Source organism: Bemisia tabaci, chromosome 5, assembly GCF_918797505.1.
Source record: "Bemisia tabaci chromosome 5, PGI_BMITA_v3".
NCBI classification, from domain to species: domain Eukaryota; kingdom Metazoa; phylum Arthropoda; class Insecta; order Hemiptera; family Aleyrodidae; genus Bemisia; species Bemisia tabaci.
The window spans coordinates 44849001-44873835 of record NC_092797.1 but is presented as its reverse complement, the minus strand read 5'-3'; the positions used below and the strand labels follow the sequence as shown (position 1 = coordinate 44873835).

General features: G+C 39.9%; 1 protein-coding gene across 3 annotated transcripts in view; it reads left to right on the top strand.

Annotated features, from left to right (window-relative positions):
* Positions 1-24835, top strand: part of LOC109030914 (diuretic hormone receptor) — a 413955-nt gene that overhangs the window by 228689 nt on the left and 160431 nt on the right. For all 3 annotated transcript variants that reach the window (XM_072300810.1, XM_019042141.2, XM_072300812.1), the window contains one exon: positions 3021-3201. In XM_072300810.1, the coding sequence (XP_072156911.1) occupies positions 3021-3201 (181 nt within the window). The remainder of the gene's footprint in view (positions 1-3020; positions 3202-24835) is intronic.

The window sequence follows — 24835 nt, the reverse complement described above, 5'->3', positions numbered from 1 at the left end:
AACTTTAATTGCGGTTTTCTTAAATTCCTCATCCTCCGTGCTTGAACTTTGCATTGTTTTCAGAGGGTCAAATTTGGGGGTTTTTGGGGTTTTCTGTGTGCCAAATGATGTAGAATTAAATCTTCTAAGCTGTAATCCTTGTGAACCTGGTATTGGAACTTAAAACGCAACTTTTTTAGTCACAACCTATCAAGTAGTTCGTTAAAAAACATGCCAAAGGAGCAATGAAGAGGTAAGAATAAATTGTAATTTACTCACTTCTTGAGGAATGAAATTGAGTTTCTGGGAAGGATCGACACCTTTATAATCGAGTGCATTAAGGGGAGAAAGGAAGATTAAATCGAATTTTTCCGCGGATTCGAAACTGCAACTGACGAGAAGAAACTTCTCGAGTAGCTTGGAAAAAGTTGAAATGAAAACCTCTGTTCTGAGAAAAAAATTTAGTGGGAAGCCCGATGAATGGATCTCCGTTAAACTTTCCGATGTTGCCGTTTTGGAATGATCAAGGAAACGTGCAATTCAAATAGTAGGAGATTTTAAGTACAAATTCGACGTTTTAAAAATGACACCTAATACTGCCTCCAGCGTTTTTTTTTTTTTTTTTTTTTTTTTTTTTTTTTTTTTTTTTTTTTTTTCACCTTATGTCATGACAAAATAGATGAAAACAAGTCCAAAGTGTTCAGCAGTAATAATGCTGAGCACATAATATGGCATAAAATGAGGTGCAGTGGTAGTAAGATACGTTTATTTTAAAGCGGTGCCTTAGCATCTATAGCCGTTTACACTTCTGTAGTTAGGTAGCAGGGTTTTTTTACGAACAAATGGGAAAATCAATACCAAAAATTGGGGGAATGGGTGATAATAGAGCAACTGAAATGGGTTCTTTCCAGCGGTCTGCCGGCATCGCGAGCAAAGACCAAGTCTTTGAAAGAATTCGTGAAATCATGAAGATTAAAAATAAACAGTACACGACATCATGTCCGAATATTCATAGCAAAAAAATTGTCGAGCAATTTTTGGCTAAGCAAGGGTCGAATAGCCAGGTATCGTTGCAATTCATCCGTCCGCCAAAAAATTCCCGAATTTTTACTCCGTCTAATTTCATTGCACAGATTACAGTATGTTGTAGACATACGCAAAGAACATCGGTGAAAGTTCTGCTACGATACATGCATCCAAATGGAAAATACCTCTATATGACATCACAAGGCTATTTCTCGAACCGTTGAATCTACTCTTCTCCCAACTGCCTAATCTTAAAAAAATGATTATACAATACTGTTAGATCAGCTCATCACGCGCTTTCAAAAATAACAAATGTATTTTCTCATGCGGATTCTCAATTGGGCTGCGAGTTGCCCAAACAATTCGTTATTTCGTGAAGGTTGATCTTTGTAAGTATTTTGCTGCACTGAAGCACTGATATGACTGTATTGCTTAGATACGCCCAGTTCAGTGGCGGGGCGTGAATGATCGATTACTATCGATGTCATGTGCAGCTGCAGTGAAGAATCGATTATCAAGGGGTTCGTTGCGAACACTCTGTTTATCAATCCTTTTCCATAGGTTTAAATGAGAGATCAATCGATATATCGCAAAGCACGCCACGCAAAAGGACCAATTCTGTTTACGAATCGAAGAATCCCTTTCATCCTCAGTGTTTCATTAGATCATAAGCATTAAGTTCTCGACAGCATTTCAGCATCCGCCTCCCTTCACAGATTCGTGGAAAAGCGGAGAAATCGTCGCCTACCTGACATAAGGGCGTAACTACACTCTGCGTTGAACCCTGTCCTTTTTATAATTCAATGCTATTCCGGGCTCATCTCAATGGGTAGTTACGCCCTTGTGTCAGCCAAGCGACGAAATGCGCAGCGTTACGGAGGTAGGCTAAAATATACAGTGGTGTAGTGCAGAGCGGTTCCCGGAGTCTCGAGGCGACTCTCCATACCTTTCCGGGAAGATCGCGACCTTCCTGCCGTGCTAAGGAAGAGCGTCGTATGATCATTCAGACGAAGCCATATTTCCTTCAATTATAGTCTAATTTACTAGGAAAATCGTGAATATTTTGCTTCAATTTTTTCAGACATCCTGTTCGCAATTTTATCTAAAATGTCTGAAAATTTCAAGAAAAAATACGCATATTTGTCTTCAAAAATGAATACTTTATCCGGGGCGATTTGGCAACTCTCGAATGTTCATACGGTGTTCTTCCTTAGCACGGCAGTTTACCACCCCATACATCACTTGCGAACATTTACCTTTACTGTCGCGAAATTCGTCGTTCCCCGCACCAAGCAGCGTAACCCAATTGCAAGGTTGCAAAATTGACTCATACGATTCGTTTTTTTTAAAAAGAGAATAAACCTGTATAATTTTCGTCGAAAATTGGTTTGGTTTTTGCATGAGATAAGAGGAAAATTTTGTGACATTTCCAGTCAGAAATTCTCAGAACTCTCCCTGTAAGAATGCAATTTTCACGGAAAAATCTGGCAACAATGAAATGTAGTTACGTTCTTTCGTGAAAAAAACAGCGAATTTTATGTGACTCGAAAGTCTTGCTTACACATTTCACGAGGAGGAGTATTTGAACAATCGACACTTTGTCCTCCAAGCCCCTCATTTTGTCTTGTATCCCATTTATTATGAAAATGAATTGGACGGAGTTAAACAGAAAGGAACCAAGCCACATCGGGATCGAACCGAGAAAAAGAGGTTTAAATTTTGGCTCCTGCATAAGACTCAATGTAAACGTTAAACTTGAAGTTCCATTTCTGCGGAATTTGCTCCAACAAAAACTTTGAATTTTTGGCGATAGATAGTAGAGCAGTGGTTGAGTTCAAAACCACTCATAATTCAATGTTTTCCAAAATGTGGGTTGGTTCCTTTCTGCTCTTAACTCAGTCCAATTTAAACAATTTTTCAAAATGATCCTCAATTCCGGATATTTGGAAGCCTAGTATGTCCTCAGTTGAGGCTTTACTTCAGACAAAATATTTGTAAACTTGTTTCGTTTCCAGTTTGAGCTGGAGTTGGAATGCACGATAAAGGCTCACTTGGACAAGGAGAAAGGGTTGACGAGCCCCGAATTCTGTCCACGAACGTGGGACTCGCTGCTCTGCTGGCCGCCGACACGCCCGGGTTCTGTCGCCCTCCAACCCTGCTTTAGCGAGCTCAACGGCATCCCCTATGACACCACCCGTAAGTACACTCTCAAGCTCCATGCATGTCACGTCAGTGTTACACTTGAAAACAACGCTAATCAGCGACACCACCATTGGCGGATCCAGAAAATTGGCAACATTGTGTTTCTCGATTTAAACGTATGGAAATGTATCGATTCTTGTTGGGGCCAGATGCCCTGACAAGAATCGATTATTTAACAAAGGTTTGAACGGAGGGGATCCGGTGTTGCCAAATTGCTGGATACGCCTCTGGACACCTCAAATGAAAAAAGTAGAAGGAGATAGACAGATTTAGTGACTACGTCATTGGATATAATATCGAAGTCTTTGTTCAAACAAAAAAAATTTAACATGACCTCAAGTACGAATTTTTCATGAATTAATCGCGTTAATTTATTAAAATATAGTCATTGACCGGTCATAAGTCAATTAAAGACTCATTCGACACGAGAAATTTCGATTTTAAGAAACACTTGGACGCATTTCATCACCGTAGCGCAAAAGACGCGAATATTAAAAACAAAGTTCTGTGTTAGTATACATTTGAACCAAGGTTTCGATATTATATCGAATGACGTAGTCCTTAAATCAGTCCATGGCGGTACTAGTCTGCCATGCAGAGGAAAAACGCCGTTTGAGCCTTACGGCGTTGCAAAATTTCCTTTGACGCGCTTTCATCCCTTTCTAAAGAACGTGCGCGTCGACGACGGCGCAGAGATACAACTATTCGTGCTCGACGGATGTCCGTGTTGCGTCTCCGAAATTGAAGGCGCTGTGGTGCGAAGCGTGGAGTCGCAATGCTTTGCTCTATGCGTACCAATGGGATGTTGCTCAAATTTGAGTGAAAAGAAAGAAGTCCGATTACATCTCTCCTATTTTCGGCTGTGTTGCTCACGTAGCTCTTGAAGCAACACTACAAATATGACAAACGGAAACATCACAACATGGGGTTAGAGCAAGGAAAAGGACTCGCGTTGATGACGGCACAGAGATACAACTATTCGTGCTGGACAGATGTCCGTGTTACATCTGCAAAATTGAAGGCGCGATGGCGTGAGGCGTGAAAGAAAAATACCGTTTGAGCTTTTAGAAGTTGCCATCTTTCTTTCATTAAAAAACAAATTCACCGGGAAAATTCTAATTGTTTATCTTCCAATTTTTCAGGAAATGTTTTCACGATTCAGTCTAAAATATCTGAAAATTCCAGATATGAGCTGCATAACTTTTCACAAAAATAAATGTTTTGTAGGGGGAAATTTAGCAGCAGCAAAATGCTCACACTACGCACAGGCACAGCGAATCGAGCCAATAGGAGAGGTCGGACAAACTTTTGAAACTTTAAACGCTTATAAATCCATTTATACAAAATTCTGAGGTTCTGAGAGTGGTTCCATTGGTTTTCTCGTGCAATTTTCTGCTATCAGCATCCTTAGAAATTTAAAATGTGACGAAATAAACATCAAAATTCGTAGTTTTAGTCAACAATTTCGTGTCCGACCTCTCTGATTGACTCGATCCACCGGGGGCCGTGTCGCATCTAGTACAGAGTACATTAAACCATACATATCATAGAGGAAAGTAACCGGTAAATATAAAGGACATTTTAACATTTCAGCAAAATAAAATTTTACGTTGCATCTCTGGCCCCGACGATGCATTTTTGCGTGCGTAAAATTTCAGTTGGGATATGCGCAACGGGGGTGAAATCCACTAGAGCCATCGATTTCCCGGATAATGGGTCACTAAACCTTGTTTATTTTATTGGATATTCTGAGAGTACGATGTGAGTAGATAACGTGGTGATTTTTCCGCATTTTTATGGAGCCGAAATCGCGGAGAAAACCGCTTTTGAAAAATCTAAAAACTGCAAGACATTTCAAACGCACCCGAATGGCGGGAAACTGGCGGTGTTGATGTACTGCGATTGTCATATTGCAGTCTTTTCTCATTTTCCTCTGATGTTTGTTAAAATAAAACGTATTTCAATGTGGAATCGTTGCTTGTTTATTACAGCTAACATATGAATGAGATTCGAGTTTTGAATTCAAAAGATATAATTTCGACTTTAGTATTGTTCTCATATACGAAGAGTAGATAGACATTTGATTGACGTCGTGGAAACCCGTGCCCGCTTCTGATTGGTGCCGGATGACATCATTCGGTGCGGCGCGAAACCGGGGTGTTTTAAATTTGCGTAAAAGTTGAGCGATTTGAACGGCGCATTTCTCGGTTTTTGAGTTACTTGTTCGCGTTTTTAGTGTGCGCATTGTGTTCTATGCGTCATTTTCCTTTAGAAAACTGTATTCGCAAGTCAAAATTTGTACACGGTTTAGTGACCCATTGTTGCTGGTTGCATACGCAACCCCTGAAACTCGTCGGAATCCCATGGAAAATGAAATTTTACTTTAGATCTCTAGTCTAACATTTCATGTCCGACCTCTCTAATTGACTAGATTCACTGTGCGGCGTTTTTCCTTAGCATGGCACTGTTAAGGAAAGGAATACTCCTGTACCCTGTCCGATGTCCAGCGATCCATTCCTCAACCTTACGCCCGGAAAAATCCATTCGGTTTTCCTCATGGCGTATCTCGGGTCGAGGGTGGGGCGGGGGTGAAATCCGGGTAGTTCCTTTCCATGTCCAATTTTTCCCCTGGATGCACGTCCGCGCTCCCGATTCGCCTTGGATTGGAGTTAATTCGAGCCGGTCTTAATTCCCCGTCGGTCAAGTGGTCGCGGTCGTCCGTGCCCGCCGCCGACCGCGCTCCGCCCGCCGGGACGAGTGCTTCGCGGAAAACGCTCCTGGCAGCGCCGGGAAAGGACCCTCCACGTTTCCGGGGAGATTCGCCCCCGTCCGGGGCAGCCGCCGTCAAAGCCCAGCCTGGCAGTGACAGACTTCGCCCCCGCCATGTTGCCGCAGACCCCGACTGGTTTTATGTAGAGTCCCTTTATACTGAGAGTCAAGACAATGCGAATCCATTTCTGATTGGTTAGCCAGATTTTAGGCCTTCATAGTGTCACAAACGGGAATAAAGATTACATTTTCACCAATTGCAAAGATTATAATCTGGAATGGACCGAGGAATTTCGGGTTCGACAAGGAACAAACGGAATGAAAGAAGGAACGGAGAAAGGAATTTAAGAATGAGCCGATCAAAGATTACGAAAAACGTTCAATTTCTGTAATCTTTATTCCCGTTTGTGACTCCATGAGGGGTGTTGTCTTGACTCTCAGTATAAAGGGACTCTAGTTTTACGCATCCGCGTTGGCAGAAATAGAAAGTAAAATTTCATTTTCTGTGGGCTACGGCAATTTTCAGGGGCTGCGTATGCAACCCGCGACAATTGTCCGGAAAATAGATGACTGTGATGAACTTCGCCTCCATTCTCTGGGAACAAAAAAAAAAAAAAAAAAAAAAAAAAAAAAAAAAACACATTGGATCTAGAGTCCAGACTCTTAAAAACATCGACAAGAAAAAAAACTCTTGATTCAATCAGATTTAAGCTTAAATCAAGAACCAAGCCTCTTAATTTGAGCGGATTACCTTTTGATTTAAGCTTAAATCTAATTGAATCAAGAGTCCTTTTTCTTGTCAATGTTTTCAAGAGTCTGGACTCTAGATCCGATGTGTTTTTTTTACAGTGTTGCTGCAGATCCCGACTGAGATTTTGGGCGAGTAAAATTTCATTTTCCATGGAATTCCGGCGATTTTCAGGGGTTGCGTATGCAACCCGCGGCAATTATCGGGAAAATCGATGGATGTGACGGACTTCACCCCCGTTGCTGCAGATCCCGACTGAGATTTTGTGCATATGCGTTGGCAGAGATAGAAAGTAACATTTTATTTTCCATGAGATTCCAACGATTTCCAGGGGTTGCATATGCAACCCGCAACAATTATCCAGATAATCGATGGCTGTGACGGACTTCACCCCCGTTGCCGCAGAATCTGGACTGAGATTTTACGCATCGGCGTGGGGAGATATGCAAAGTAAATTTTATTTTGCTGAAATGTCAAAATGTCCTTTATATTTACCAATTACTTTCTTTTATGATATTTATGGTTGAATGTGCTCGGTACTAGATGCGGCATGGCCCACAATGGATCTAGTCAGAGAGGTCGTGCAGTATTTTTTATAATTTTTTCAGCAATGGGAAATGGAGTAAAAATATATTTAAAAGTGAGGAAATGCACCGCCTAGTGACGCCATCTAGCGGCATTTCCCATTTAAACAAATGTATTTTAGCAGATTAGGTTATTTTGTCAGATCTCATCGTTCAATTTATCAACAAAGGGTATCCTCGTGTTCAGCTCACTTGATAGCGTTCATTTATGCGAGGAATTCATCAAATTTCAGACACCTGCAAATTCTCTGTTGTGTGGTACTTTGCAGCACAGCATAAACCAAGATACGCGTTTTTCCAGTTTCGCCATTAATATTCGATGCACCATACGCTCTTATCAACTGGCCTGGAAAATTCAATAGAATGGCATACGAGGCAGGCCGAAATTTAATCCCGTTTGCAAACTTTTCAATTTTAGTTCGATCAGAACAAGCCGCGAACGTAGCATCCGTCCTCGCATTGTGTCAAACGAATGTAAATTATTCGAATTGCGAAGGGACGAAGGGAAAGAAGTAACCGCGTATGAGACGTCAGTCGCGGGAACAGCGATCGCCTTTTTGACGGCTAATCCAGCACCTTCGAGCATTTCCATTGCAAATTTTCATCGCGAGTGAATTCGCAATTAGTTTTCGTAACGGTCGCGAATCGGAGCGACACAGTCGCACGCAGCGTTGCGCAGTTGGACTGCATTTTGCAATTGGATTGCATTTTGCAAAAAGGAACCACTGGTATTGCAATGTTGCTAAGATTGTGCAACTTCTTTTGTCTTGGAGGAAGAACCCGATTATCCCTTAATAGTTTCTATTTTACTCGATTAAAACTGTAAATTTAAGACAAAAATTACCATCTAAATTTCATAGTTTTTCACAATTTCCGCAATTTTATTGCAAAGGAAGAAGTTGCACAATCTTAGCATCATTGCAATGCTGGTGGTTCCTTTTTGCAAAATGCAATCCAATTAGGAACTATAAATTCCGGCCCGGTTTAAAAACAACGTATGTGCCATTAGTTTCCCTATGCACATATGCGTTTTTTAGATAAGCCAGGATTTTTAGCTCCAAATTGCAGAATGCAGTCCAGTTGCGTTTAAATAACTTCAATCAATCGATTAAGGTGCGGATATAACACAGCCGTTCTAAGTTAATATGCCATCTAGCATTTTAATGCTGCCTTTCTTCCGGTGAAATTGATTTTTGAGGAAAATGAAAATCTATTCTTGAGAATCCTCCATAAAGTCTGGTTCCTATAAGGGTCTCTGTAGGTCCTACTGTCCACACAGTATCTCTGCGAAGATAAGCTGACGCGTTTAATTTTATCCGATTTGGCATTAGTGCTGTAATGACGCTGTGATGTATAAAACAAATTGCAAATCTAACCTCAAATTTACAAAAATGTTGACGTTGTTTCTTAGTCCTGCAAAATCGTCAATTTACAAATCGGCGATTTTGTTCCCTCGCCATCGATATGCATTTTGTATAAAATTGATCGTCCACAAAGTGGTGTTAGATATTCTGCGAGCTGACAACCCTTGCGAAGAGCTTTGCAGGGGCTTTTCACGCTTGAATCGGGGCAAATCGATGGGCACCCAGAAATGTAAATGCTCCCGCAAGAGCTGAGCGAATCCCCGAAGATTCGCCAAGACGTGGAACCAAACAAACGGAGCCGATTTTACACCGGCACTGAAATGATAATGAGTTGCTAAATTCGCGCCTACTATCACTGTTCAGTGTTCACTTCGCTTTTAGCGTCAGTTTACTCTCCTTGGTGCTCGCCTTGACTGAGCTCCATCAAATTATCAGTGGAGAGGCGTGAATGGTCGATTATCGATATTTCCCCATTTGAAGCTATGGTAAAGAATCGATTATTAAGGTGTTCGTTGCGAACACCCTGTTTATCGATCATTTTCCGTAGGTTTGAATGGCAGATCAATCGATGTATCGCAAAGCACGCCACGGCACTGCAAATTATCGAAAATTTAGATGAAAAAATGCTGAAAGCTTCAACTGTCGAGAACTTCGTGTCAGATTTTCAAACCCAGTTTTATCTCAAAGTTATCTCATAGAATACATCCAACCCGGTTTAGCCTAACGGTATTTTGCAGTGCCTCGCATTTCTTCTCAAGTTTTGTTCTTGCAACAGAGGACCATCCACTGTGACACCTTAGAAGTTTTTAGACCAATTTACCCCTGATTATAAAGAATTCACGCAAAATTTCGTGTTATAATACTCGTACTTCCCATATTAACACAAATTTTTGGGTTTTTCGTCACTGTGTGGCTCGTTTGGCTACCACAAATAAGATCGAGGTTCGATCGTAGTCACTTGCGCCTTATTTTTAAAAATGTTGCAAATTTCCAAACCAAAGATTTGGTTTGTAAAACCCAAAGAAAATCTAATCAAAAAGCATTTACCGCATGCTTGGGCTACTCTGAATCTTACTTCCTATATTGACACAAAATGTTGGTTATTTTCCCTTACTGAGTGGAGCGTTCGTCAAGAAATGGAAAATTCGTTGAATGAAATTTTCTCGTCCGACGCTACCAGATTCATTCTCTCAAAACTTTATTCTTGGTCTGCATCTGAATTGGAAATATTTATGCTAAAAGAAACTATGTGCATAGTGTTTGAGCGTAACATAGTTCCTTATACCATAAATATAGGTCCACTTCGTTTGGATTTTTATCGAGTTCACGGTCTGATAATTCCCTGTCGGAACCGTCGCGTCGAATCGCGAATAATGACGGAGCCGCTTTGCCTTACTCATCTGACAGCCATTCTGCCGTGCCAAGTAAAAACGCCTTACAAGCATTTGAATGTTGCCAAATTTCCTATCTGAAAATCATCATTTTTCAGAAAGCTACAAATATTTTTCCTCGAAATTTTCAGACTTTTCAGATCGAATTACGAACGAAATCCTTTGAAAAATCGGACGATATATATTCACAAATTTTTCTGAAAGTTTGTGATTTGTCGAGGGAAATTTGGCAAAGCCTGATGGTTTGTACAGCGTTTTTCCTTATCATGACAGCATTCTCATTGAGCCATCACTGCCGTGTTAAGGAAGAACGCCGTATGAACATTCGAGAGTTGCCAAATTTCCCTCGATAAAACACGTATTTGTGACGCAATTTAAGCATACTTTCCCTTGAAATTTTCAGATATTTTAGATTAAATGGCGTACAAAATTGTCTGAAAATTTTGGAAAATAATATTTACAATTTTTCCAGAATTTCAGTTTTTATCGAAGGAAATTCGGCAACATCTTAAGGCTCATACGGCGTTCTTCCTTAGCACGGCAGATCACTCCATCGAGGAGCCCCTCGATTGATGCAGTATTGTTTTTATAAATTATCCATCGTCAAAGTTTTTACGACCCCTTTTTTACGGCCGGACCTGGAGATCCAGTCGCAATGACGCCATCTTGGTGCTCCAGCATCATTTCATCCCTTCATTGTCCTCCGGCTTCGGATTCTACGATTCCGGGGATGATATCGGTGAAGACGTTATTGGTCGTTACGTCACACCGGATATTGAATATTTGATGAGTATCGATTTATTCCGATAGATATAATTTGCGAGGGTTGATACGAGTTTGGGTCGATATAAATCGATAAATAGACACTAATTATCGAGTTTAATTCAAATACAGGGAAGGGGCTGTGAAAATCATTTATTTGTTGCAGGCAAATAGTCGAATGCCTCGGCAAATAGTCAAATGCCGCGGCAAATAGTCGAGTATTTATACTTACTCAAATAAAATTCTGATTTTATTCTCAATTACAGACGTTTTGCTTGTGTGAGAAAGAATTTTCTGTACAAAACTACAACATAGAGAGGTATTTTACACGATTTTTTGTTCCCAAAAGAACATTTTTCTTGAAAGTTGCACCGTGCCGTAAAAAACATAATTTTTAAACTTAACTATTTAGTACAAGAGGAGCATTTGAAAAGAAAAGAACGATGAGATTTCATTGAGTTGGTGATTTATTCCTATCAAGATACTGAGAACTCGGGAGACCTCTGTCATAAATTTACACTGTTTCGTAAACCGTCGAAATTTGACCATCTGCCAAGGCATTTTATTAAATGCCTGATTTAACTAATTGCCTGCGACAAACGGACAATGTAGGTCCGGTACCACATGTCTTGTTTGTGGTGTTTGAAAATCTCTGTTCCGATTTTTTCTTCTGATGGAGAATAAATCAATACCATTCCATGAAGTTTTCACAGGGTTCTCGTCGCACAGAGAAGGATAATTACGGAAACTTTAGAGAATTGCCGTTATGTAGTTTTCCATTTAAAAAATAAAGTATGACAAGGAGTCTGCAAAGTCGCAAACCAAGATAAGTGTTTGGGGACTTACACCGTCTATATGCTGGTTTGCGTTATTGAGGAGCTCGATTTAAATAGATCGTATTCGATACATCAAACGGGTGAGATTGTATCGATATCGATTGGTTCAAAACATAAACCTAGCCTCAAAAGTAAATTCAGAAATCTGAGAGAACGGGTCTTTTGTAACAGATTTTTTATTCTTTTGAGTACCAAATGCCAATGCAAAGTGAAATCGTCAGGAAATTTCTCATTTTCAGCTTTTCCAACTTAAATCGTTACAGTTTGGTTTGAGGTTACGTTCTATTGTTTTGAACCAGACGGTACATCGAACCGTTATCGAATACGGTCTATTAATCAACGCATCCGCTCTGAGCACTTCGAAACGAGAATAACCGAGGCCATTTGTTCTGTATCGATGCATTTGAAATGAAGTGTAATGGAAAACCTACCCAGAGAAATTCTCATTTGAATAAAATAAAAATGCGTTCAATTGCGCGTTAACACAAAGTAAAAGTGTTTAATTATGCAACTAGATTCTTTTTGGAGAGATCCCATCCCACTGATCTATTCTGCCGTGTTCAGGTAAAAACCCGAGAGGACATTCAACTGTTGCTAAATTCCCTTTAATAATTTTCATTTCATTATTTATTTATTATGTTTGTGTGTGCAAACTTAAGCGAAACTTAATTAAATTTATTTATTTCGTTATTTATTTAATTTTTTGGGTGTATCGCACTAAATGGTTTTAAAATTTCCAAGGAAACACCCAGATCAGTAGAAAATTATTGCCTGTAAAGGAAATTTTCGAGTTGTTCAAAGAAAAATATTTAAATCTTATCGAATAAATAACATATTACCGAACAGAAAGGTGGCAACGTTCAAGTTTCCATCCGATGATCTGCCGATAACGAGTCGAGATTTCCTATAATTTGATAGATTTGCCATTTTAACCTATGGATAAGGACCGATTATCAAAGTATTCGCAACGCAACATTGGCAACATTGTCTTTTTTCCGTTTAAACCTATAGAAATGTATCGATTCTCGGGAGGACCAGGTGCTCCGACAAGAATCGATTCTTTAGCATAGGTTTAAATGGAGGTAATCCGATGTTGCCAAATTGCCGGATCCGCCTCTGAAACGGACACCTTAATAATCGTTCCTTTGTCATAGCTTCCAAAAGAATCATATCGATAGCTTGACTCGCGCCTCACCACTGGTTCCTCTTCACACGAGAACATTGGTGATCGATTATCGTCGCTCCTGTGACGTAAGTGCGAGTATCTATTTCCACATGAGCCTCGGAAGTCATAGAGGTACACGGAGAACAGGGCTCACAAGGAGATAAAGCTACGCCTTTACGTCAAAAGGGCGGCGTTATGAGCAAAGCAGGAGAGTTGTAGCCTCTTTTCCTGCTCGATGTCGTTTGTAGCCTCGTTTCCTGCGTCTTTCACTACCTCGCTAAGGAAGAACGTCGTATGAACATTCAAGAGTTGCCAAATTTCCTTCGATAAAATGATCATTTTTCAGAAAGTTATCAATATATTTTTCCTTCAAATTTTCAGGATATTTAGGTAAAATTTCGAACTAAATCATCTGAAAAATTGAGAGGAAAATATTCATAAATTTTCCAGAGAATTCGCGGCTTATCGAAGGAAGTTTGGCAACGCCTGAGGGTTCGTACGGCGTTTTTCCTTAGCACGGCGGAATATTTAGCCACACTTTTTTTCATCAAAGAGAAAACCTCGTTTTAAACTCCCGCAACCCATTAGCTCGGGGCAAAACTATTCAGCGACTCCGGGAGCTGAATCCGATACAAAAGGCGTTTAATCTCGCATCCGGAAGCAATTTTAATCACTCGATCATAATGGCCACCTATTTATCGGTCGAGTTACGCTTAAACTCATTAATGGACGATCGATTAAAACCTGAAGGAATGAAACATAAATCAATTAAAAGGGGCGTAGAGACACGGCGAAGGAATATCGGCTGTGAGCCAACAAGCATCGGAAAATGGGATATTTTTGATATTGTAACGATCCTTCTATTGCGATGTTGCCGTCCAATTCCTTTCTAAAACTGATTTACATACTTTAATTTCAATCTATCGTAACGGTGAGAAAAATGCAATTGTCGAGAAAGGATTTTTCGGTTGAAAAAAATTCATTTCCATTGCAAGAAAAGTTGTTTGGCTACGGCAAATTTTCCTTTGATTTGTCATCGATGACTGATATACCCCCTTTTGGTTAAAAACGGTCATTTAAATAAAAAAATAAAGAGAAATGTCTCCTCACCCCCCCCCCCTCCTTAAAAAAACCTCAGAATGCAATATGCTTATCCTTCAACGATCTTCAGGGTTTACACTTCTTCCTTCGTTCTTTTTATCTTCCTGTTGGATTTTTTGCCTGTAATTGCGAATAATCCACTCAATGCTGACCTTATAAAAATGCCGATTGAATGATGAAGAATCATTCCGAAATCACGAGTTTTCCTCATTGTTAGTGGCCTAGTCTAAGGAAGCGAAAAATGTTCCCCCAAAAATGTCATTTTTAGTGATTTCCAAGAGTTTTTTACCTCTGGCTTCTACATGAGAAATCGTAACTCGTAAATCGAACCCTCCCTCCCCCATAGAATAGTTTTTTTTTATTGCACCACTGCTCATTGCAACCATGAAAAGTATCGTATTGATTACTCAATATGAACGAACGTATACCTAGATCAATTAGTTCATGAATGATGAGAGGTATGGAACCATTTGTGTTATGTTAGACAGGGACAGATTTCAAGAGGGCTCATCAAAGCTTTGGTATTGAACTAAGCTACCAACTAAACTTAGGAAAACATCTTTTGGAAACAAGTATGCAACTAATTCTATTTGTGCTGGACGGGAAAACATTTACATGATTTGAATCTTAAGAAGACACTTCTAATCTTTCAGACTCATTGATTTGTAATTATAAAAAATTTAGTAATAGCATATTGCGGCCAAAACAATCTTGGCAATGCAAAACCGACCGGACTGCCTTAATATGCACTTGAATGATTGTTAAAGGCAAAATGCGTGTGAGGCGCTACGAAGATAACTATTTCAACACAAGTTCCACAATGGACCACTAGACAAGGTACGAATTTCAGCATTCTGATACGTGTTTCTTCACCAAAATTTCACGTAAAACACGATGCGCACAGCGAAAATTACCGAAAGTAACTCCTTACGAAGATATTTAATGATTCTTGATGCGTGAATTCAAACCACCCGCTCATGAAAACTCAATGCTCTACGTGATTTGCATCGCGCGCTAAACGTTATCATGACAGTCTTTGCAATATAAAAATCTGGCAACCTCAATCTTGACGCTTTGGCTCAGCTATAGCAAATTGCTAATAGTTTGAACAACACATGGTGGGAAATGAACATTACTCGATTGAGAAGCTTGCTGAAACCGTTGTAGTGCGTGATTTGACTCACGTAGACCTTTGAGTTTCTTGTGAGCGGGCAGTTTAAATTCCTCGTAACCAATGTGAAATAAAAATGTTAATGTGTCCGTTATGAGTTGGTTTCAGTAATTTCCGTTGCGCGAATCGTGTTCTACGTGAAATTCTGGTTAGGATACATGTATCAGAATGCTTAAATTCGTACCTTGTCTAGTGGTCCATTGATGGATACACATCTATTTGAGGGCGAACTAGTGACCACGCGCCAATGCGATATGGCATCGTGAGGATGCACCGATATCGAGTCTAATATCCACCTGTTGCTTTTCGCCTCGGCTATCTCGTTCAGTTTGTCGTTCTTTCGATATAAGAGCGTGACCGCACCGCGCGATGAACCCTGTTGTCCGTGTAACTCAATGCTTTTCCGGGCTCATGCGCCTCAATGTAGTTACGCGCTAATGCCAGCCAAGCAACGAGTTGTGTGCCGTAGACGCGAGGCACAGTGGCAAGATACCTCGCACAATTTCAGACCACGACTCTCGTGAAAGAAAATTGAGGTGATCCCTCCCCGACAGCTCTGCCGCACTACGAAAAAACGCCGTATGAACCTTCAGGCATTGCCAAATTTCCCCTGGGGAATCACTAATTTTCAGGAAATTTTTTGAACATCTGTCTACCGATTTCTGAGATACTTCTATACGTAATTTGATCTAAAACTTCGGAAAATTTCAAGGAAAAATATTCATGATTTTCCTCAAAAATTAACATTTTATTGGAGGAAATTTGGCAACTCTCAAATGTTCATACGGCGTTCTTCCTTAGCACGGCAGAGCTGGACTGCCACTTAACTGAGGAGAAAAGTTAGTGGAAGATGGGAGTTTTGAAAAAATGGACCTTGTGATGTCTGAGCGGACATTTCCATGAGACAAATTCTCTATTCTTGGTAAAACTGTCAATAATTTTTCAAAACACTCAATTAAAATAAAAGATGAACGACTTACTTTTCGGCTTCACAAGAAAGACATTTTTCATTATATATAAAGTCCGTATACCATAGAGTCTAGTGTTTTTTTACCATACTCATACACTGGGAAAAAAAATACATTGGATCTAGAGTCCACACTCTTAAAAACATTGACAAGAAAAAGGACTCTTGATTCAAGCAGATTTAAGCTTGAATCAAAAGGAAATCCGCTCGAATTTAGAGGCTTGGATCTTGATTTAGGCTTAAATCTGATTGAATCAAGAGTATTTTTTCTTGCCGATGTTTTTAAGAGTCTGGACTCTAGATCCAATGTGTTTTATTCCCAGTGTATGAGTATGATAAAGAAAACACTAGACTCTATGGAATATGGACTCTATATACAGGGTGTTCGAAAAGTCCCCTCCCCCCCCTCTAACTTTTGACCTAATCGAGGTAGAGATTTGAAACTTGGAGGGTGTTCCTAGATCAAAGGGAGCTACTTTTTGACCTCCCCAAAATTTTGGGGGGGCCCCATTTTGGGGGGGTTACGGACCCTAACTTTTAATTTTCAAATGGGAAGACCCCCTTTGTGATACCTCGTTCGAAAGAGCATAAAAAAAGAAAATTTTTCGCGCAAACCGGAAGTCATTATCTCAAACCGTTTCAAAATGGCGGCCGGTCAAAGTTCCAAATGGCCGAAAATTGGCACCTGTGCTATTTGCCCATGGATTTGCTTGAAACTCGGTATCTGGGGGTATTTTGGCACGAGAAAAACGAATTTGACGTTAGATTTTCAAAAAAACCCTAATTTTTCAAAGTGGCGACCGGTTTAGGCTCAAAGTGGCCGAAAATTTGACAAACTCGATTTTTTTGCCAATGGATTCACCTGAAATTCGGTATCTGGGGGTATTTTGACCCGAGAATAACGAATTCAACGTTAGATTTTTAAACAAACCCTAATTTTTCAAAATGGCCGCCGATTAAAGTTCAAAATGGTCAAAAATTGGCAACCTCGACTTTTTGCCGATAGATTCGCCTGAAACTCGGTGAAATAACGTCGAATTCCTTTGTCTCTCACCCAGATACCCTCAAACACCGAGTTTCAGGCGAATCTATCGGCAAAAAGTCGAGGTTGCCAATTTTTGACCATTTTGAACTTTAATCGGCGGCCATTTTGAAAAATTAGGGTTTGTTTAAAAATCTAACGTTGAATTCGTTATTCTCGGGTCAAAATACCCCCAGATACCGAATTTCAGGTGAATCCATTGGCAAAAAAATCGAGTTTGTCAAATTTTCGGCCACTTTGAGCCTAAACCGGTCGCCACTTTGAAAAATTAGGGTTTTTTTGAAAATCTAACGTCAAATTCGTTTTTCTCGTGCCAAAATACCCCCAGATACCGAGTTTCAAGCAAATCCATGGGCAAATAGCACAGGTGCCAATTTTCGGCCATTTGGAACTTTGACCGGCCGCCATTTTGAAACGGTTTGAGATAATGACTTCCGGTTTGCGCGAAAAATTTTCTTTTTTTATGCTCTTTCGAACGAGGTATCACAAAGGGGGTCTTCCCATTTGAAAATTAAAAGTTAGGGTCCGTAACCCCCCCAAAATGGGGCCCCCCCAAAATTTTGGGGAGGTCAAAAAGTAGCTCCCTTTGATCTAGGAACACCCTCCAAGTTTCAAATCTCTACCTCGATTAGGTCAAAAGTTAGAGGGGGGGGAGGGGACTTTTCGAACACCCTGTATAATGCAAAATGCCTTTCTTGTGAAGCCGAAAAACAATTCGTCCATCTTTTATTTTATTTGAGCGTTTTGACTGAACATTGACAGTTTTACCAAGAGTAGAGAATTTGTTTCATGGAAATGTCCGCTCAGACATCACAAGGTCAATTTTTTCAAAACTCCTATCTTCCACTAACTTTTCTCCTCAGTTAAGTGGCAGTCCGGGTCTGCCGTGCTAAGGAAGAACGCCGTATGAGTATTTTTTCTTGTCGATGTTTTTAAGAGTCTGAACTCTAGATCCAATGTGTTTTTTTCCAGTGTACCATTGTGTCAGAATATGACAAAATCGACCATATATTTTTGTCGCGGTGTAGTTCCCGAACTGACGAATGCATCCAAGGTACCGGGGTGGAGGCCCTACTGAGCGATCGTTTTCAATCAGGTCTTTATTTGTGTTGGCCATTTGCACGGGATCCGAGGCTGGCGAGCCAAGCCGGCTGGGCCGAGCCAACCCAATTAATTTCCTATCGCTCTCCACAAAAGCAACCCCCGTTAGCGGACCCGAATTAAAGGGACGACTCCGCTAAACGCATGGCTCAATCACAGCTCGTTCCCGCGATTGCGGTGCGAGTTCTACCGCGCTGCGAACAAATGAGGAATGCATCGGACGTTACTTGGACGTATTTCTGCCGGACGGTACGAAGTGCATTTTGACGTGAGCCCTGATATGTATGTATTCTTATGGGTCTCAGGTCTCATGTCTGAATGCACATAGTTCCATTTGGCAGAAATACGTCCACTTGAAAACGTTCGAGGGCCCGACGAGGCTCATCCCTCCCGCCTTGCCTAGCTCAAACAACGGTTTCGAGTGTTCCCGTGTTATCAACCGGTGACCAATCCCGGAGGAAACTTGCGTCAAAGGGTCTCGAGACAACAAAATGAACCAAATGATAAAGTCGTACAAAAATCATTGTCAGCACATTCAAACGTCTAAAATCAAACGATAGGGTGACTACCAGTTATGAGAAACTAAAATCGGGGACTTTTAAGGGGGTTACTTTAGGAAAATTTGGGAGTTTTTCTCCCAAAATAGTAGGAGAAAGGGAGCTAGCCTGCCCTGTTGACTGCCCTCGTGAGCTATAACAGTATTCGTAGAGGGTTTCGAAGAGAACTTTTGAACTTGCGGCGTTTGCCATCACCCCCTCCCCCTCGCCCTCGCATTCCCCATCAGGGTACTCTAGTCGAAAATTTACCTCTTAACACGCTTTCTGCGTCGTCCGTATCGATTGTTTCACACACATTTAGATGGACAATGAATAGTATTGCCAACTTATGCGAATTACCGCTGCCGAAATTATCCCCTAAACGTGTATTGTAAATAGGTCAGTGGCACTTACATTAACTTTTGACCGCCCTTCGTAGATGCAGGAGAACTTGAGGAAAGGGGTATAGAATTCTGGAACTCCGGCTAAACTTTTCACGGAAGGAAGTTAAAGTGGGATTCGCGGAGTGGAACGATCCAAAGTTGGCAAACTACTCACTGGTGTGCTGCCGTGACAAGGAAAAACGCCGTATGAACATTCGAGAGTTGCCAAACTTCCCTTGAAAAAACATGTATTTTTCAGAACATTTGTGCATATTTTTCCTTGAAATTTTTAGATATTTTAGATTAGATTGTGTAAAAAATTTTCTAAAAATTTAGTAGAATAATATTCACAATTTTCCCAGTAAATTCGGTTTGTATTGGCGGAAACTTGGCAACGTCTGAAGGCTCATACGGCGTTCTTTAGCGGTCCGGAGTGTGGTCGGTGGGATAATAAATCTCGTCTGAACCTCTTCTTTGAAATCGAAAAATAACAGATGTAGGGCGACAAAACTATTAAGTCGGAGTGTTAGCTATCTAAGCATTCGAGCTCATGGCACTAAATTCGAGTTTTAGATTCTTTCGCGCTGAATTTATTATTTTTCTCCGCAGTTTGGAGATTTACAGGCCAATGCAAGGGCTCTTCTCCACCCCACTCGACAGAGTTTCGCACGGCAGATTAGTGGGATGAGAGAGGTATTAGCATTAGCGTCAGGATTTAGGTTTAATCATCATTACTTCAAGTTCTCTGACTCTGAGCCTGTTGGGCGTTGGGTCACGAATTGAGATGAAGAGGAGGGAGAAATGGGGAGGAGACAAGGTACCCCTAGCATGCACGTTTTTGGGGAAAGGAATTTTCGGGAGAAAAGAAAGAATTTACAAATTAACGCCAAAAAATTAATTTGAAATATAGAATCGTTCTCTTTTATTTTGTTTTTTGAGGGGGAGGGAAGGTCGTGAAAATGAAAAATCGTCAACATGGGTTTAGTGCAGTGGACACTTTTAATTTGAACCCGACTTGGACAAAAATTGCTTAATTTTAATTGTTCACCGATGCAAAAAAATAGATGTCTCGAGATGATCAATTTAGAATAGCCATGCCTAGTTTTATTTTAATATCTGTCGGTGGTACTAGTTTAAAAGCGACATCTAAAGGTATTGTTTTTCACATAACTTGAAAACCTCGCAAAGAACTTGGGTTAATTAATACAAAATGCCATGAGAGAAGCGGGTTCTGCTTTTGCTAAACACGTACGGAGGCTAAAAACCAGGGCTAAGTAATTTTCTACCTTCAAAAATGTGAAAGATATCCAGACTTAATTAAGAGTAACATTTTCCGTAAAGTTTACAAAAAAAAGAAGAAAAAAACATTATTTTTTTCCAAACATGCGAAATTTCTTCGAGTAGGTTTGGCAGCGTGTTGATGTAGCTCAACGAACACAAACTACTCAGAGTGACATCACATTATACGTCTTGTGTGGAAAGTTCATGGAAGAAAAGAAAATTCCAAATGAGCATCTGCTTGTTACCATGAAACTCCAAAAAACCCAAAAACTTGGGTAAAGAGACTCCGGGCAAGTCACCATCCTCTTGCCAAAAACCTCCAAAAGCTCTTCTTTGTTCCCCTCTTCAGTGGAAAAAGAAAATATCACACTACGACAGTTTCCATTTCTGTCATAGAGTACCCCAAGCGGACCAAAGAACGGAACTCTTAGTCGTTTACACATTTACGTATTTAACAAAATCTCCAGGAGGTCACAGACAGGCTGGCAGCCCCTCATTGGACCAAAACGCACACCGTACCATTTTTTCCTTGTAGGTATGTGCCTCCAAAGTACATGAAATGACTCCTTGAGGGGCGGGCAAGTTTGATTGAAATTCACGTTGTCCTCTGAAAATGAGCTAAAATTTTTACCTTGAAGAAGAAGAAAATCGAGTTATCATTTTCTTCCATACACGGTAGGTATGCCTATGAGGTATGAGAGGCACCAGGAACGCCTTCCAAAATTATTGATGCAACCCGCACGACTCCGAAGTCAGCGGAAACTTTCTTGAAGCGTCTCCTAAGATTTTCCCTACGCAATAATCCCCTTCAAAAATGAATGATGCAACAAGCGCGTCCTGTTTGACCACGAAAGCTCCTCAGATGAGAAGTCTTTTGGTCTGGTCAGAAAAATATTCGAACTTTATTTTTCATCTTCTCTTCTCATTTCCCGCATTGACGGAGGCGACATTTTTTGGAAAGCATGACGCGCCCGGCCCAATGCTCTCACTGAGGATCAACCTGTAGATAGACTACTAAAAATATTTAGGAAACAGATGTTCGGGCTCACTGAGAATGAGGCCAATTTCCGAACTGATAGTACGGGATCAGAATGGAAAAAGTCAATTATGACTACGAGGAGGCTTTGTACACTTCCAAATAAACAGTGCCGTCTTTGTTGTACAAGTATTCCTGAACGATCATTCATAATGGAAGGTCATATTCTATTCGCACTTTTTTTTACGCATTGGGCCGGGCGCGTCATGCTTTCCAAAAAATGTCGCCTCCGTCAATGCGGGAAATGAGAAGAGAAGATGAAAAATAAAGTTCGAATATTTTTCTGACCAGACCAAAAGACTTCTCATCTGAGGAGCTTTCGTGGTCAAACAGGACGCGCTTGTTGCATCATTCATTTTTGAAGGGGATTATTGCGTAGGGAAAATCTTAGGAGACGCTTCAAGAAAGTTTCCGCTGACTTCGGAGTCGTGCGGGTTGCATCAATAATTTTGGAAGGCGTTCCTGGTGCCTCTCATACCTCATAGGCATACCTACCGTGTATGGAAGAAAATGATAACTCGATTTTCTTCTTCTTCAAGGTAAAAATTTTAGCTCATTTTCAGAGGACAACGTGAATTTCAATCAAACTTGCCCGCCCCTCAAGGAGTCATTTCATGTACTTTGGAGGCACATACCTACAAGGAAAAAATGGTACGGTGTGCGTTTTGGTCCAATGAGGGGCTGCCAGCCTGTCTGTGACCTCCTGGAGATTTTGTTAAATACGTAAATGTGTAAACGACTAAGAGTTCCGTTCTTTGGTCCGCTTGGGGTACTCTATGACAGAAATGGAAACTGTCGTAGTGTGATATTTTCTTTTTCCACTGAAGAGGGGAACAAAGAAGAGCTTTTGGAGGTTTTTGGCAAGAGGATGGTGACTTGCCCGGAGTCTCTTTACCCAAGTTTTTGGGTTTTTTGGAGTTTATATCATCTCATTTTTGCAAGAAAACTGTTATTTTACCAAATGAAGTCCCCCACTTGTGAAGGAATTGGATTACATTTTACAATAAGGAACCATTACCTCTGGCTCTCCCATAAAAACACATATCTGCATAGAGAAACCAATAGCATGTAATCTGTTTCTAAAATGGACCAGAAATAGTGGCTCCTAATTGCAAAATGTAATCCATTTAATGCTTGTAGCTATGAAGTGGATATCTCCTTGCTGTGTAGCAAAGTTTCTCGGATCCGTCTTATTTTTTTACACCCTTGACTGTCATTTTTAATTAATCAGTTCAAAGCTATTTCGACGATTAATCATTAATTGTTAGATCGAAGAAGAAATTTTCTTCGGAAAGCTATGGCTGAATTGACTTTACAACTGAACTTATGAGAACATCAACTGAGGCAAATTTTGCAGAAAGTTATACATGATAAGTGATAATTATTTCAACGCTCTCTTAGTTTTAAAAAGAGATTAGTTTTAAAAATCAAAATCTACACAACTGTAGATATCCCTGAAAAGAAATACAATTGTAGAATCCCAAGAAAAGAAAAAGAAGAAAGAAAAGAAATACGAAGAAATTCAATGATAAATTGCAACTACGGTAGGTACTTATTTCAAATTAATTGCTCTAAAAATTGTTCCTTCAATGAGTAAATAGGCAACATTCTCAACACTACAATGCAATAGAAATAATTTTACCATGGAATTGAAATCCAAAGAAATGTGTGCTGCTTGAGTAATAGAAGTTTGGAAATCAGGGCATTCAATAGCTTCCCAGACATCATTAGTGTTACAATCTAAAAATTGTAAGGATTAAAAGTGTCAAGCTCTCAAAATTTTTGTTCTCTGATTATCAAGAAGCCCTGCTAGAAATGTTCAGTGTCATTTTTATTTTTGTTTGTGAAAGGAAATTATTTTAAGATTTTTTGGCGTTCTTGGCGTCCTCTGAGACTCTGAAAATTTTTGTACTTTATTTTTCATCAAATAATGAACATTTTCATTGTAATTTTTGTCTATATTTAGGAGAGTACATTATTCGATAATTATCTTCAGTATGTATTAGATCTTTCCCCCAGCGACAAGGTTTACTGAAATTTTATGAGATCTATATAGTTCTCATAGGTACTGACCTGCATCATGGTCATAGTATCATCTTTGAGGAGTAAATGAAAACAAATTATTTTCTCTTGGTTCCTCAATTCAGGGCTCTGATGAATAAACCGTGTTTGACAACAATGTTAGTAGGTAAAATTGCTCCCTCCAAAATCCTTTAAGTAAGCGGTATCAATTTAGTGGTAAAGTTATCAACGACCCTCAATGAATCTCATCTGGTTCACTGAATTTCTGAGGGATAGACAGGGTGACAGGTTCTGTAAAAGTTAGGAAATAAAGCCCTCCTCACTGTGAAAATATGTCAGGTAGTTTTGCTGCGGAGCATTGAAATTCCTTCTCCCAGTAAAAAAATTGGACTTTTCAGTTTAAAGAGACTAAACACTTAAAATTAAGTCAAGTAAAAACTTGAAATTTTTGTGAAAAGAATTTTTATCTGAGACACCTAATGTCAAAAGAGGACATTCCAAAATCAGGGAAAAGTTAGTGACCACTACGCTTAAAATCCCAGAAAAGAATATTCTGCGCATCGAAGTCATTAATTACACAATTTTCAGAAATTATGTTGAATTATTTATCAGCAGAGAAATGAAAATACTCTGAAAGTCTTTGAGGCTGAACTTTGTGGATTGCGGTAAGTAGTTTCCCAGTTTGGCCATGGTATTGATATATTCGTTTCGTCATTAATCATTATCAATAAAAATATCCCTATCTACCGTAAATGTTGGAAAACCAGTGTGCATGTAATCTGGTAATCCTTAATTAATCAACTGTAGATTTCTTACCTGCTAAACTGCCTGATGAGTTGAAAAAAATGTTCACTTTGAGACGGATTCTTATGTCTTGGTTCATGCTTTCGTAAGTTGAGTTGCAATGTCAATTCCGTCGTAGCTTTCAGCAGAAAATGTCTTCCTTGATATAACGTTTGATGATTCATCGTTGAGATAGCTTTGAACTATGATTGATGATGAATGGAACTAAAAGTGCCATTAATCGATGAATCAGAGATCAAAGTAAGATGTGAAGCTATAAGAGCAGGGATCGTAACGGACAAAAGTGAACGTCTGTTCTACGTGTCTAAACTGAGACTTATCTGAGAAATTTAGCGACACCACACAGAGAGGTTTTCACTTCGTAATAAAGCTTAAAATTACTTATCACTGGAGGAGTTTCTTTGGTAAATTAGCATGCTTAAAGGTACATCCTGACGTGAGAGAAAAACAATGGTATTGGTACCTGAGCGTAAGTATGTATGTCCTTGAGTGTTCACGTAGAAAGACTCTTAACAAACATTAAACAAGGAAACAAAACTGGACGAAGGTACTGTAATACCTAATT